This window comes from Malus sylvestris, chromosome 14, assembly GCF_916048215.2.
Source record: "Malus sylvestris chromosome 14, drMalSylv7.2, whole genome shotgun sequence".
Classification (NCBI taxonomy): domain Eukaryota; kingdom Viridiplantae; phylum Streptophyta; class Magnoliopsida; order Rosales; family Rosaceae; genus Malus; species Malus sylvestris.
The window spans coordinates 18,761,788-18,778,858 of NC_062273.1; the positions used below are offsets into that span (position 1 = coordinate 18,761,788).

General features: G+C 35.8%; 1 protein-coding gene and 1 pseudogene across 1 annotated transcript; one reads left to right on the top strand and one right to left on the bottom strand.

Annotated features, from left to right (window-relative positions):
* The first annotated feature begins 271 nt into the window (after positions 1-271).
* Positions 272-1,053, top strand: LOC126598679 (uncharacterized). Its single transcript, XM_050265036.1, has one exon. The coding sequence runs from the start codon at positions 441-443 to the stop codon at positions 780-782; it is 342 nt and encodes a 113-aa protein (XP_050120993.1). The 5' UTR covers positions 272-440; the 3' UTR covers positions 783-1,053.
* Positions 1,054-16,630: 15,577 nt separating this feature from the next.
* LOC126601024 (5S ribosomal RNA) lies at positions 16,631-16,749 on the bottom strand (annotated as a pseudogene).
* Between the last annotated feature and the right edge of the window lie 322 nt (positions 16,750-17,071).

The window sequence follows — 17,071 nt, forward strand, 5'->3', positions numbered from 1 at the left end:
TTTATTTCAAAATGATCCCTAATGCTCCTGAGCCGAAGTACGCAATTAGCTCCCAACGTATCCCGCTCCCGCACCCAATCCCGGACAATAGTAGCGACTCGTGAGAGCTTTAGCAGTACATCATGGTCCCTTAAAATATCACACAAACAGACAAATATTTACATGACATGGGCAGTGAGCAAATAATTTTCTCACTATATTTAAAGTAAGAAGAAGAATCAAGACTCGTGAACAATAAAACATGTCTACATAATATTTTTCTTTGTATTTTACTGTTAATTATTGGATTTTCACACCTATATATACATGTTCTCCTTTCACATGCACCAACTATATATAGTGGTTCTCTTGTTGCCAGCTAATGCTTTTCATGGTTTGATTTAAACAAAAAAACAAAAAAAGTTTTATAATTTCTCATAGAGGAATTAAGGTGGTTAATCATGGGAAATTGTGTGGAGACATGCAAACAAAAGCAGGAGCAAGAAGATGGTCAAATGCAACAGCAACAGCAGCAGCATGAGCAAGAAGACGATGAGAGAGAAAATAAAGATAGATTTATGAAGGAACAAAATTTGGGGAAAGATGGAAACATAAGAGTAAAGATTGTGTTGAGCAAAGAAGAGCTGGAGTGGTTGATGCTTCAGCTGAAAGATAGTGGAGGGAAGAACTTGGAAGATGTTTTGCAGGAGATCCAGAAAAGCAGAGCCAAAGCTATTGAGGGGTGGAAGCCTTCTTTGGAGAGCATCATGGAATGCCCTGAAGTAATTGAGATGGATAGATGAGTCTAATATTTCAAACTTTTCCTGCTGCTGCTCTGCTGCTTCTTCCTCGTCTTCTCCTTTTTTTAGTTTTGTCTATTTTCAACTTGTTTTTAGGGTTTTGAGGTGGCTGATTACCCAACTGTGTAATTAAGTTTTTTGTTTTTTGTTTTTTGTTTTGTTTTTCTGGAATGGTGAGCCCTGATGTTGTTTGTGAGATGTAAAAATAACTTTTTCAGATTTTTCATCGGGACCATCTAAATATCGTAATGAGAAATGCTAGATACTTTCTTCATTTGCCTTTTTCTGTTTACTTTTTTTACTCATTACTTGATACATGCTTTTTATTAACAAATTATATGACATAACTAATGCATTAAAATCATAAATTCTATTTTTTCGCTTTTTTTTTAACTAAAGATATTATTTACATTAAATGGAAGGGTGGACTTAACCTCACAATGAGTTAGCAATAATATGATTCAAATTCGCATTTGACAAAAATTGAACCTAAGACCTTTCACTTACAACTGAAGAGAAATATCATTAAACCGTAGTATTAAGTAATTTTGCAACCTTGAAAACATAAATTACGAAGTTTAATTTGTTAGTGGAATACACATGTCAAGTGATGAGTGGAGAAAGTAGATGGGAAAAGCAAATGGAGAAGATAAATGTTATATATTTGTACACGCATTTTATCTCCTTATATATTAGTATTGTGTTTCTTATTATTTAATTAAATAATAAAAAAGTACCGAAATTATTTCGCCTAATTAATTTCCTCTCGCCATTAAACCATTTGTATTTTATTATGAATATTTGCATGTATTTACCGATAGGCATTTGCTCATGCAATTAGATATCCGTACAAATTCAACTTAAAAATTGGTTTATAATCTTCACGGTCCAGGTTGACAAGTCCATGACTAACTTTTTATCTAAGAAATTCATCCCCCATAAATTTTGTGGTTGATTTATAAGAATTCGTGTTTATGATCTGAATCGTTTATATTATGTATAAATTACTATGTAAAAATCATTTATGCAAAATATCAATTAAAGCTATTTTTGTTTATTCAGTCAAGTATAGCAAATAGATAAACCGTTGGTAATATACTTTTACTAATTCTGATCATCTAGTTTTATACAATTCAATGACTAAAACAATCTCATAATTTATTATTTTTTGGAGAGATAATCTTTACATAGTGATTTGTAATATTAACAGTTCTGATCATGAGCAGCGATTTATGTGATCTGACACAACCAAACCTAGAACGTTCACTAGGACTCTGAATCGAGCTGTGCTAGTCGACATTTGGAAGGTGACGAAGCTATAAAGTGTAGTGATATGACAGATGTGAATAAATTTAAACCTAAAAGTGCCTAAGTACACGAGTGCGTTGTGAGCGGGAATGCACCCATTTCACACGTGATTACAGAGCATAAGTAAAGTACAATAAGGTAAGATAAGGATTTGTTGGAAATGTGCCCTAAATCCAATCATATGATGATACTTTACGGACATTTCACATGTTAAACTAATCTAGTTTAACTATAAAAGGCAAAGATTATTGTTTGAGCCGTCTCATATAAATGTTATATGCTTAAACGATAAAGTCCAAGGAATATGTGATTGGGAGAATGTAATCTAATGAAGTTAGATTCATGAGACCATTCTTTCGTAGACACATCCTAAATGTTCCTGATCATAGGATTGCCAATTGGGCATTGACAGTCCGTCAAGATCGGTACGTGCTATGTCTTCTCTCAGGGAGAGTGACTAGTCTCGAGTCATTGGTGTGTGTGACATCAAGACAAGTACGTAGGTGCTCAGTAGAGAATGAGTTCACTGAACGCGATCAACGAAGAGTTCTCATACTCATGTCACATGAGAACTCATGGTTGGGATAATGCAAAGTAGTCATTTGACCTGAGGCATCACAGTTGTCTTGTGGTTAAGTCCTTGATCTTTGATTATGTCAAACGTCATTCCATTGGAGTGTCCACGACATCGTTGGGGTTAAGCCACTTAGTCATGGAGGCAAGTGAATGCGCAACAAGGGATCTCTAACCTTCAAACTGTTTGAGGGAGAATATTCTATGATATGATTAAGAATCTTTGGCCAAAGTATGAATGAGATTTAGGAAAACGTTCCAAATCACATTCAAGGTAATCATATAAGCACACGAATCACATTGGATAGTAGACATGAATAAATAAACTATCAAACCAAACAATGTGGTCAAGAGTATTGTATTAGAGAAAGCCCGTATTGCATTTGTAATCCCAAACTGAATAGGTTTTCTCTACCTCTTCTGATTAGCTTGGGTAACCATGATATGCTGTAAGGTGTCACTCATGGTTTGTGGAAGCCCTAAATGTATGTAATCACTAAAGGGAGAATTGAAAGTAAGTTTCAATTCACAATCGATGTAAAATGGTTTTAATCGCCCACTGCCTCGCTAAAAGGAACCTAATGGATCGCACACCGTGTAAGGAGGAGATTGAAGAAACAATGGAGATGAGTAAGAATGATTAAATGGTTTAATCATTTATTTATGGCAAGGATTAATTAATATGTTAATTAATCAAACGAATAAGTTCGTTAAAGACCTCGGGATAGTTTTGGACCTTAAGGCCCAATGGGCTTCGAACGTCAAGCCCATTAACTTAAGTTGTATGACAACTTAATGAATAATGATTCACAAAGGCCCAAACAACCCAAAAATACCCCAAGGCCGGCCATGATGTTTAGGGTAGTGAACTTGGACTTATTTACAAGTTTGCCACTCAAATGAATAAAGGTATAAATATGACTTTATAGCCAAAATTCATTAGGGTTTGTTTTGGAGAAAATTGGAGAGAACATGTCTCTCCATTTCTCTCTAAAGAGGCCGGCCACCTTGGGGGGTGCATCTTGCAATCCCACTACTCCAAGGTCACTCATTTCTTCTCCAATCTCTCCTTGGTGAAGAGACTTAGAGGTTCTTAATTTTGGGAACTTGGAGAAACCTATTCTTCCATCCAAATCCATAGGTTTTAGATGCAAGGAATGAAGGCCCTCTCTTTGGGTGATTAGCCTTTGCTTATGCAAAGAGGAATCTACAAAGGTATAAATCTCAACTTACTTTGTTTTGAGTTGATTAATGGTTCACCAATCTACTAGGCTTTGAATTTCTTGGTTAATGTTTTGTTTTTGAATGCATGCAAGCATGATTCCGCCTTTTAATTGTTATTAGCATGCTATAGATGTTATTCAAATGAACATGTTTTCACAAAATATTCCTTCAAGTGGTATCAGAGCCTAGGCCTAGTAGTTGGTGAATCCTTTTGGGTTTTGTAGTTCATAGTTTGTGATTTAAAAGTTGTAATATGTTATAAGCTTTATTCTTGTTTTTGAATGTAAATTTTGCTAGGAAATTTGCCATCTCAAATGTTGTAGATGTAGTTCATATGAGCATGAATATTGGAGCTAAAATTTGGTGCCATGCTTTTGGGAATTTTCGGCCAAATACAAAGGGTGATTTTTTGGGTTCTTGTTTGACTTGTTAAAAGTGTTTTCAAGTGACTTTTGGAACCCCTATGTACCCTAGTTTGGTTAGATGTTATTTCCCTTAAGTTTAAATGGTTTTGGAATGTTTTTGGGTGAAAAATGTTCATGGAAAAATTTTGGGTTTTTCATGAATGTTCTTCATTGTTCTTGACATTTTTGCCAAGAACAAAAAGGTTTGTGTTTTGATTCAAAGTTTTGATTAATTTCATAAAGTCTTTGTTTTGTGTTGGTGGGTGTGACTTATCTATCAAAAACATTTATTGAAATTTTGAAAGGTGATAGAAATGGTGATGGGTGTGTAAGAAGTACTTCTCTTACACACACACCACTTGCAAGGCTTTGTTCACACCAAACTATTTCCACTTGCATGGCTTTATGACTTAGTTGAAATTTTTTCAAAAAATTTTTGTGGACTCCTCTCTAAAACCGGCCCTCCCTCAAAGGGAGTGTTTTTGGGTCTTTTATGCAATTACATAAAGTTTTGATACTTTTGTGTATTTGCACTTTGGCCCAAAAGTTTACGTTTTTACGTTTAGGTCCAAAAACGCTAAAGGACAAATTGTTTTGCTCCTTTAATGAAGTTTTTGAATTGATTAAATTTTGGGTTCTAGTGTAATTACATGAAGTAGTGGACTTTTGTGTCTTTACAAAGTGACCCCAAAAGTTTTGCAATATAGCCCAAAAGTTGAGGTTAATTGCTTTATAGCCCAAATGTTGTGGTTATTGCAAGATGACCCAAATTAAGTAGAGAACAAAATTGTTTTGTCTCTTTAAATGAGAATTGGATTTTCATTTTGTTTAGCTCCATTTAAATCAATTTTATGGATACAAAAACCAAATGAAAATGTTGCATTCAATTTAATTAGTTAAAGTGTTAATTAATTAAAGGGTGATTATGAACCTAAGCCTAAAATAATTGAGCTATGTGAAAGGCCGTTTCAAATTTGTTTGAACCATGGGAATGTGTAGATTAGATTTTGGTTGTAATTTGATTTGATCAAATGTTGTAAAAGGGCATAAGCTCTTCTTTACTTTAAAGTAATTTGTTTTATGCAAATGTTGTAATGAGTATAAGCTCACCTTTACTTTGAAGTACTTCTTTCTTGCTTTATATGATATGCATGAAAATGAAGTAGTTGGGTCCAACGCCATAAGACAACACGCCTTAATGTGATTAAACGCGTAACTAAAATCAATCACCATCCCTAGACCGAGATTCAACACAAGGCTCGTGTTGAATCTAAACAAAGGTTCATAGTCATCCTAAGGCCCTAAGGCAACTATATAGTCCATCAAATGAATGCAAAGGTTATGTTAGTAGTATCATATACTCTTGCTTTAAAAACCGTTTTATAAGCATAGTGGGAATATTATATACAACTAAAAACAATCATATGGACCAATAGTTGTAATAGGACCAAAATTGTTTTAATAGAGATTAAAATGTATATTTATATGTGATGAGACCTAAAACCCTCAACCAAACCATTATTAAGTTGATAAGCGTGACAGTGCTTAGAACACTCTTTCGTAGGCCTTCCACCGTGGTGGGATCCAATCGTTTATGACTTGTACACCGGCTTCACCCTATCATGGGGGAGTACAAAGTGCATGCTTATACTCAAGAGGAATCCATACACATATGATGAGGTGAGTGTAGGCAACGAGGATGGCCGACATCGTATCATCGTGAGGCTATTCTTGAACCCCTTCACGCACTAAGCATGGTGGGAATGACTTAACTAAGTGCAATGGAGCCAACATCATATCATTGTGAGGTTACATTCTCTAGAGGCCAAATAAGATGGGTACTTGCATTAGTTGCAAATGAGTAAGCGTACTCTCTCATTATTATTGTTGCTAGCCAAACATCGTATCATCGTGAGGTGGGCTTGGTAATAGTGAGCCTCCCATAACCTACTAGGAGTTTCATCCAAAACTCTCGAATTCCTTTGAGGGATATGGAATTTGCCAAAAATAGTGGGTGGTGCTATTTGATTTAAAGACCCGAATCAAATGGCTTAAAATCAATCAATTTATATTCGTTATGTATTTGTTTACCAATATATTTGCAAACGCTATCCAACACTTGACAAATAAAACCGAATGTTTTAGTTTCCGAACTTAGTACCACAATCCCAAAGAATGTCTTATAAAGATTGCATATGTATCTAAGTAGTCTCATCCTCACAATCTTCCTAATGATAATGTATCATTGGAAGAACATGTTAGAAAAGTCTATCATGAAGAGGACAACACAAACAACCAATGCTTAATCCTTTGTTAAATGAACAAAGGAACTTACGAAGATTAGCATAATGACAAGGACACTTTTAGTGTTATTAGTTCTTCACTTACAAATTGTTGTATGAAGAAATAATAGTTGCTTTGAACAACCCTTAGTCAATGCAAACACTAGTGCTTGTTTCTTTGTTAAATGAACAAAGAACTTGAGAAGAAAGCACAAAGGCATGGACACTTTATGTGCCATGATTCTTCACTTACAAATTGTTGTATGAAGAAATGAGAGTTGCCTTGTACAACTCTTGAAGGTTTGTAATTATGTTTAGAACATAATGGTTGGTTGACAAAAATAGTCCATTAACATGGACTTATGATGATTTTGAATCATTAAGTGTTGAAGTGATAAACCACTTAATGAGACGGAAACTAGGCAAGGACTTCACATTTGTGTCCCTATCCTTATGGTTCACTAAGTTTATTGTAAACTATATAGTGAACAATAACCACATGCTCTCCAAAATGTTTGATGTGCATAACACAATTGAAATAAGTTTCAAGAGAGATAGTGGGAGTTTAGGGACCATGACTATTGTAGTCAAAGGAGAAGTCAAATGAAGAAGATAAAATTAACTCCAAGGGAACAAACTTTCTTTATGAAAGGATAGACATTGGAAGGGGTATTTGCAAGAAATGTCTTGCAAGTGTCAAGAACACACCTTTCGAAGGTGTTGTAAATTGTTCTTGAATAGTTCAAAACAGTTGGTTCTTCTACTTGAATGCTTGATTCCGTATTAGTAACTATGTTTTACAATCGTTGTAAAAGTATGGCTAATAAGAAGTAGAAGATTAATGAGAGAAGAGAAAGTACTTCACATTCGAAACGTGAATCAAATGTAGATCTCTGCGAAAGCAGATGGTACTTACTTCCTCATATGAACTACCAAAGAAATTGGAAAAACATAGATTGTCTTTATATTCCAATTTTAAGGAACTAAATTCCGTCACTATGTGAAATGGATAAATGTTTTGTTTGACAAAACAATGTTCTTTATTAATCAATGATTGGATTATGGTAATCTAATTGATTGTCTCTATAGTAGAGATAATATGGTGGTGTTAACTGTTTAGAATATAATGATGCTTAAAACCCAAAAGGTTGCAAGGTAGTGACTAATCCCAACTAAGTTGTGATACCTCTAAAACATAAGTTACGAGTTGGTGATAGATGGATGCTTTGGATCGTTAGATCCGGATCCAATACCTTCTTGTTAAAATTGTATAGAGGCGAAATGTTTGAATCTTTTTTCTTTTGGAAAGAAGAAAGAATCACAAAGTTGTTGAGGTTAATTCACTTAGATGTTAGTGGCACTTATCCACAACATAATACTACTCATGTTGGATGACATTCACCGAAGATCACTCTCGGTTGGACTATAGTTTATTTTGAATAAACACAAGTCCGAATACTTTGCAAAATGTTTCAAAGAATTCAAGAAATGTAAGTTGATGAGTAAGACATCTAAAGTATTTACCTCCTTAGATTTGATCCAAGGAAAGGTAACACTTTAGATGAGTTTCCTTGAAAGATATCAAGGAAAATAGCATCAAAAGATAATGGATTTCTCCATTAGGAGAAGAACGAACTCGAATAAGATTTAGTTCGTTAGATATTATCTATTACCCATATATATAGGATATATACTTCTAAAAACAATATGATTGTAAATTAGAAGATCTTCCAAAATTTTCATAACTCCATAAGATGTAGTTGGAAAGAAAGACAAATCTCAAGCATGTTAAGATTTGGGGTTGTGTGCTAATAAGCAATATTTGTTTGATAACAATCTTGTGGGATATCCTTAAATTAACTTTTGGATATCGCTTCTATAAACCAACTAACAAATATTGTTTTGTTGGGTAGTTCATTGTAATCCTACAATGTGATTTGCCTAAGAGCAAATGAACGAGGGATAGAACTCAAAGAATGGTTCTTTGAGAGACAAGATAATAATCAACAAATATAACAACCTAGTTCCTATACCAAAAGCTCCAAGATAGTCGAGAAGGATTTATAAACCGTCTCAGTTGAATGGTTTGAACTTTATGACTATGTCATAGAGTTGCACCTCTTAATTCGAAAGAAATAAGAATGAAAATACTTATGACTACATTGAGTGCATATACGATATATACTCATGGGAATGGTAAAGTACCATTTGACCCGAAATAATGAAACCTTCACAAGCTAATTGGTAGCTTAAGGTGACTACAATCAAAGAGAATGGTTGACTTTGAAGGAACCATTTTTGACGTAGTCTTAGTTTCAATTAATTCGAAGATTGCTAGCTACAATTAAATGGTGATTCAATGTTTGGACATAATATAGGTTTCCGAAACCATTATTAAGATAGTCTTGATAATATATGTCTAAAAATATGAATCACAAGACATGTAAGTTGTAGAGATCCATCCATCATGGATCTTAGCAAGCTAGTGGGAGCTATAAGCGTCTTATGAGAGAAAGGTCAAATCGTTTGCTTTCTCATAAAGATGTAAATGAATCTTTTGTTTACTAGGTTTACAAAAGATTAGTGGGAGTTAATCATATTCCTAAATTTGTATATATATATATATAAATATATATGTGATATGTATGAATATATATATGATATATTAATTTTGGAAGTGAAAAGAATATTTCTTCGTTAAAGTTATGACTTTAAGCATTCTATAGCGATAGAATGTATATGGGAGACATAGTCTATATACATGGGATGGAAATCTATATTGATAGATTTCAAGATATAATTTGATTATATCAATCCCTAATAATAGACAAAAGTTGCTAGGAAGTTTCTCATATGATGATAAACTTCAATTAGAAGGATGACTCTAGTGTGACTAGCAAGTTGCCCTTCTCAAAGGGAACGTGCCCTTTTGACTCCCAAAGAAATAATGCATAAATAGAATCCTTTATGCATACGCAGAAAGGTGATTTATGTATTTCATATTATATGAAAAACATTGATATGAGTTGTACCTGGAAAGGTACAAGACGATATCAGTGCAAGCCCAGGATCAGAACCATGGCAACTGTCAAGTGAGTCCTTAAGTATTTAAGAAATACTAAAGGATAGATTCCTCAAAGAATGAGGAAGAATTAGAGTAACGTAAAGGAAGCGTAAATGTATTAGATTATGAATCTAATCCATCATTGGATGTTTCTTCATTATGAATGATGAGATAAACGGATATCTCTTTATTATGACTAAAGAGATATTTGGATGGAAACATTAAAGTAATGACTTTAGTGTGTTCTATTATGAATGCAAAATATATTGCCATAAAGAAGCTTACAACAATGTTGTTTGGATGGGAAAGTTCATTTATGAACTCTCTATTCGGTTCCAACCAGAAAGTGTATGACACTAATGGGGCGATAGCTTAAGCCAGGGAATCAAGGTCTCATCAAGGTCCGAACTCAAATGAGAGACTGAACCACATGATTGAGAATCATGTATAATGGTGACGTCGTTATTCTCAAGGTTGCTTCTATGGATAACATATAGATATTCATTGCCTAGGCCTACTACTCAGCCATTTATGAAATGACTACAGAAGAGGTATCATCACTGATGACCAAGCTGATTGGCTCTAGTGCAAGTGGGAGATTGTTGGAAATGTGCCCTAAATCCAATCATATGATGATACTTTACGGACATTTCACATGTTAAACTAATCTAGTTTAACTATAAAAGGCAAAGATTATTGTTTGAGCCGTCTCATATAAATGTTATATGCTTAAACGATAAAGTCCAAGGAATATGTGATTGGGAGAATGTAATCTAATGAAGTTAGATTCATGAGACCATTCTTTCATAGACACATCCTAAATGTTCCTGATCATAGGATTGCCAATTGGGCATTGACAGTCCGTCAAGATCGGTACGTGCTATGTCTTCTCTCAGGGAGAGTGACTAGTCTCGAGTCATTGGTGTGTGTGACATCAAGACAAGTACGTAGGTGCTCAGTAGAGAATGAGTTCACTGAACGCGATCAACGAAGAATTCTCATACTCATGTCACATGAGAACTCATGGTTGGGATAATGCAAAGTAGTCCTTTGACCTGAGGCATCACAGTTGTCTTGTGGTTAAGTCCTTGATCTTTGATTATGTCAAACGTCATTCCATTGGAGTGTCCACGACATCGTTGTGGTTAAGCCACTTAGTCATGGAGGTAAGTGAATGCGCAACAAGGGATCTCTAACCTTCAAACTGTTTGAGGGAGAATACTCTATGATATGATTAAGAATCTTTGGCCAAAGTATGAATGAGATTTAGGAAAACGTTCCAAATCACATTCAAGGTAATCATATAAGCACACGAATCACATTGGATAGTAGACATGAATAAATAAACTATCAAACCAAACAATGTGGTCAAGAGTATTGTATTAGAGAAAGACCGTATTGCATTTGTAATCCCAAACTGAATAGGTTTTCTCTACCTCTTCTGATTAGCTTGGGTAACCATGATATGCTGCAGGGTGTCACTCATGGTTTGTGGAAGCCCTAAATGTGTGTAATCACTAAAGGGAGAATTGAAAGTAAGTTTCAATTCACAATCGATGTAAAATGGTTTTAATCGCCCACTGCCTCGCTAAAAGGAACCTAATGGATCGCACACCGTGTAAGGAGGAGATTGAAGAAACAATGGAGATGAGTAAGAATGATTAAATGGTTTAATCATTTATTTATGGCAAGGATTAATTAATATGTTAATTAATCAAACGAATAAGTTCGTTAAAGACCTCGGGATAGTTTTGGACCTTAAGGCCCAATGGGCTTCGAACGTCAAGCCCATTAACTTAAGTTGTATGACAACTTAATGAATAATGATTCACAAAGGCCCAAACAACCCAAAAATACCCCAAGGCCGGCCATGATGTTTAGGGTAGTGAACTTGGACTTATTTACAAGTTTGCCACTCAAATGAATAAAGGTATAAATATGACTTTATAGCCAAAATTCATTAGGGTTTGTTTTGGAGAAAATTGGAGAGAACATGTCTCTCCATTTCTCTCTAAAGAGGCCGGCCACCTTGGGGGGTGCATCTTGCAATCCCACTACTCCAAGGTCACTCATTTCTTCTCCAATCTCTCCTTGGTGAAGAGACTTAGAGGTTCTCAATTTTGGGAACTTGGAGAAACCTATTCTTCCATCCAAATCCATAGGTTTTAGATGCAAGGAATGAAGGCCCTCTCTTTGGGTGATTAGCCTTTGCTTATGCAAAGAGGAATCTACAAAGGTATAAATCTCAACTTACTTTGTTTTGAGTTAATTAATGGTTCACCAATCTACTAGGCTTTGAATTTCTTGGTTAATGTTTTGTTTTTGAATGTATGCAAGCATGATTCCGCCTTTTAATTGTTATTAGCATGCTATAGATGTTATTCAAATGAACATGTTTTCACAAAATATTCCTTCAGGATTATACCATCATAGGTAGCCACCTATACTGGGATATGCCAAGAATCTTCGTCGATATGAAAACTCAGCTACTATAACCTAGAGGGGCGAAGAACAAGGGTGAGTGGGCCTGAAAATAAAGTTTTAATAAAAACCTTTTGAAAACACTATAACCTCTCGTTATAAAACCTGTATAGTTTCCAGAAAATAATGCTACATAGGTATGAAAACCAATGTACAAGACCAGTGAAATCCGAAGTAGGCCATGTCATAATATCTCAACAATACTAAGTGTAAGCCAGGTGTATAATCAATATAAAATAACATGTCAGTCGGAGTCACCTAATGTGACCTGTATGACTGGAACTATAGCTCATCAACCTAGGCTAGCACACGAGTCGGAGTCACCTGATGTGACCTGTACGACAGGCTAGGTATAAATATATACGCTTAAGTGCTACGATAATGTGAAGGCTGTGCGAATAATCGTGGGTCACCTACTAGTCGGAACCACCTATTGTGGTCTGTACAACAGGGCTAGCACCAAACTTGGATCTAAGGTGAGTGTGCGGTGCGGGAGGTGAACAATCATGCGAAGGACTGTGCCCTGGCCTAGGGCGGGAGCACTAATAACGGGGTGCAGCCGTAATGAGCTCTAAATAAATACATGCATACCAATCATTCACATACTAACTCACCTGAAACTTACCTGAGCATCTGCAGCGTCATTCCATATGATGCATAAAAATAGTAATGAAATACTAAAAATATAATTCATTCACGACATGGCATTCAAATCATAATTCATATAAAAACGTTTATGGAAATCGTAAAGCATACACACACACACACACATTATAAAAAGGAAGAAGACCCACTCACTTGAGGTCCGCGCTATAACTCCCTAGCACAAATATCGAGACGTCACGAACAATCATCACCTAGAACAAATATTCAGTCACATCTCAGAACTCTTATTGATAGAATACGTAACTTACATAAAACACATCCTAAGGACGTTCTAGAATGATTTGAGACCCATTGAACAAAAGTCAACCGTCGGTCAAAGATCGACGGTAGGGTCCACAACCCTAAGCAACTCAATCCGGAAGATCTGCATCTCAGATTTTTTATCTGTAACTTCTAAAGATCCACATTATGCTTCTAAAACACCATACTAAAGTTTCATTACGATCCAATGGTTGGATCTCCGCCAATTGTAAATTCAAGTGGCGGTTAACGTTTTATTTTATGAACTTACAAATCCGATTCAGGATGATCTGTTCGTCGGATTCCCGATCCGTAAATTTCTAATATCCTCAAATATTACGTACTATAATGTATTAAAGTTTGGTGACGATCCATCAGTCGGATAGTTGATTCATAAAATGGTCAAGTGACGAACTTTAATCAATTAGGTTCAAATGACGGAAATTTGCCAATCAGACTTCACATACGGAATTGGAGAATCAAATTTAGCCTAGGAAGGTTAGGGAATGCCTCGGCCTATGCACTACCGTACAAGGTGGTCGGCCGTCCCGACTTGCCGGAAAATCCAACTATTTCTAAAAATTCTCAAACTTCACAGAAATGAAGATCTCAATGAGTAGATAAAGTTTTATACCTGTGGCCAAGTACAATTTGGCCGGAAAAAGCTTCAATTCGATCAATCTGAAACACACCGCCCCTAAAACTATTTGGGGTTTGCTCCTGACCTACAAAGAAGTGTTTTGGTGGTGGTGGTGGTGGTGGTCGACGTTGTTTTACAATCGACTGATTTCCACTGTGGTACCCTCGGAACCATTGGTTCCGTTCTTCGCGATACGGGGCCAAAACCCCAACAATCTTTGGTGTTGACTGAAGAGAGGATGCTAGTGATTGATTTCCAGGTGGTAGTTAACCTTGGGTCATCGAAAAAATGCCAAAAAAAGGACGGAAAATCATCAAGTCGCCCAAGTCCGGTAGGTGTGTACGGGTCAGTTCGTGTCCTTCTTTTCCTTCATCTCTCATTTCATCTCCTTTCCCTCTTTTCGATTGGCCATCATCTCCATCTCTCCGCCTCATTGGCTGCTCATTTCCCTCCTTCCTCTTCCACGATTGGGCAGTTCTTCCTCCTATTTCCTCCTCTGTTTTTCCCCTTCTCTGGTTCCTTCTTCTTTTTCCTCAATTTTCTATCAACTAATATTAAAATAGTAACAATACAATTATGAGAAATGTATAGAATAATAAATAGTTTCGTAAAACATTAACCGTAACTCCAAATTCACTTTTAAAATTTATAAAATCGTAAAATTAGGGACGGGCTATCACATGATCGGCCACAAAGTGTTTGAGGGAATTCCTCCTCATCCTTTTGAGGAGTCAAGTTAGTTCCATTTTTTACCTACTATATTCTAAGTATGTAGTTAAGGGTTCACCAACAGAATTGTGTATGGTTTCATTCAAACGGTCTTCCACGGCAACAAGTTTTGAAGACATGAGGCTCTGATACTAACTGACACAACAAAAGTATCCGGTTAAGAGTGGACGAACGATTCCCCCTTGATATAATTCTCAAAATCCAGATATTGAGAAAAGCTCTAGTTTAATTCACAATTTGAGGAAAGTTGAATCAATACAACCCTAAAAGTCAATTATAAAGTCTTAGAGAAAACCCTAGTTGCAAAAGGGAAATTACAAAATTACTCAAAACACAAAATAAAATTTAAAAGTTGTTTTAACCCCTTAAACGGTGTTAAAATGACAAAAAGTATCTTATATCACAATAAAAAAAATCACAGTAAATCAGTGAGATAGACTCGTCTTGCCGTTCTCTTTCCAAAAGATATCATGGATCCAAAATGAACACAGAAAATCCAAAATTTACTATTCACCGTAAAACTTTGGCACACGCCGTTCGAATCACTTCTTCCAGCCCCTCGTCATATATACTCGCTAAAATTAACCTTGAGAGAGCTCTCTGAGTTAATTTTAAGGTTTAGAGTCAGAATTAACTTTGAAAGAGCTATTGGGTTAATTTTAGGGTTAGAGAATTTTGACAAAATCTCTTAAGTGTGTTTTATATCTTACAAATTACAATTCCTCCAAAAGAACTAAACTCAAGTTTCTGAATTTTCAATATTTGGTACATGAAGTTTTTTTCATCTTAGAGTAGTACCTAAAGTTAAAATTTTGGAACAATTTCATATATCCATTAAGGTTGCACTTAAGTCAGCCATTAATTGGTGACGTGATGCTCACGTGGACAATGACTGGCGCCACGTGTCAATCTGGCCCACGTGAATGTTAAAAAATTAAAAGCTAAAAAAGTTATATTAAAAAATTAAACCTAAACATTAAATCTACCCCTTTCTTTGACTCCCCCTTTCTCCACCATCTTAACCCTAAATCTCAACCCTCACCCATTGCCCAGATCGTGAGGCGGCGAATTTACTCTTTGGCTTCCTGCAAGTTTTGTTGGCTGTGAAGAGGAAGAACTCGCCGTCGTCTCTCGACATTTTCAGCCTCCTTAATATGTACATCGCCATCTCCGAGAACTTGCTGGAGATCGAATCCATCTTCGGCTTTAAATCCATCGTCGCCGTTTGATCTCAGGCACTAATCTCGCTTATCAAACTCAGCAAGTTGGTGTTATAGCTGCTCTCCGATTTCGAGTCTATGGTCCAGAAAGACTCGTCGAAAGATCGAGGCTGAAGATGCGAACACATGGTCGCAGAAGATTCCCTCATCATTGAAGAGCATGGAGATTGGGATCTTCATCGCGTTTAACCAGCTTTTGTTTCTCAGATCCAAAACCTCATAGTTCATCTTTCCGATCTGAAACGCTCGAGCCGAGCTTGTACATTCCCTCGTTGATGATCTATTTTCTAATGATTGTGTTAGATGTGGACACATTCCTTCGCATATTCCGAGGTGATCATATCCCGATATGTGTTCGACTTCGAGAATGGCGTCTGTGAAGGAACAAGGGAGATAGAAAGAGGGAGTCGGTGAGGACGGAGGATGAAGAAAAGGGCTGTACGATGGCTAAGGGTTAAATTTAGGCTTTAGGTTTATTTTTTCAAATTTTTTAATTAAATTTTTTTTTTCTAACTTTTAATTTTTTAATATTCATGTAGGCCTAGATTGACACGTGTCGTCCAGTTATTGTCCACTTAGGTACCACATCACTCGTTAACGACTAACTTAACAACAACTTTAACGGATGTTTGAAACTGTCTCAAAATTTTGATTTTAAATACCACTCTGCGATGAAACAAACTTCATGTACCAAATGTTGATAACCTATATACTTGAGGGTAGTAAATTAAGATTAACCCTAAATTCAAATACTCCATCAAACTTCAAAGCATAAATCAAATCAAACTTAAGACTTTGGGCCTATAAGTTGAAGCAAGCAGGCAAATGCATGTCGCAGTTGAATTATGACTAATGAAACGAGTGATATGATATGTCTCACAACTATTGCGAGTTTGGCACCAGCATTAACTAGCCACAAACTCAATTTCTAAATACATTAAATTTTTTTGGCTCCAAATTTTTGGTTTAGACTTTGAGACCTCTTTTTTTTTTTTTTTCTTAGTGAAGAAAAGAGGTAGGGGGATGTAACACGAGGACTTTCTAGGAGGTCACCCATCCTAATACTACTCTCGTCCAAATTCGCTTAACTTCAGAGTTTTGATGGGATATGGTACATGTGAGTTGGTATGATCGCATCTTGAGACCTATGTCTTTAGTAACATGTTTTTGGGATAATCTTTGCCGATGCATCAACTAGGTCATAACACTTGTCCATTTTAATTGAAACGGTATGGTTCAAGCTGTCCTACCAAATAAGAGGTGAAGAAAAATAAAATAAATGAACATTGAGCACAAACCCCTCATAACCTCTCACACTGAAAAACAGTAGCTACTTGGCTCCAATTTCATTAGTGGACACCCCACAACGTTTTTTTTTTTTTGAAAGATACGATAGTTTGTTTCATTTCATCCAAATGGTAATACTTAAGTGTTACATAGTAGTTCTCAAAGGTTACATTA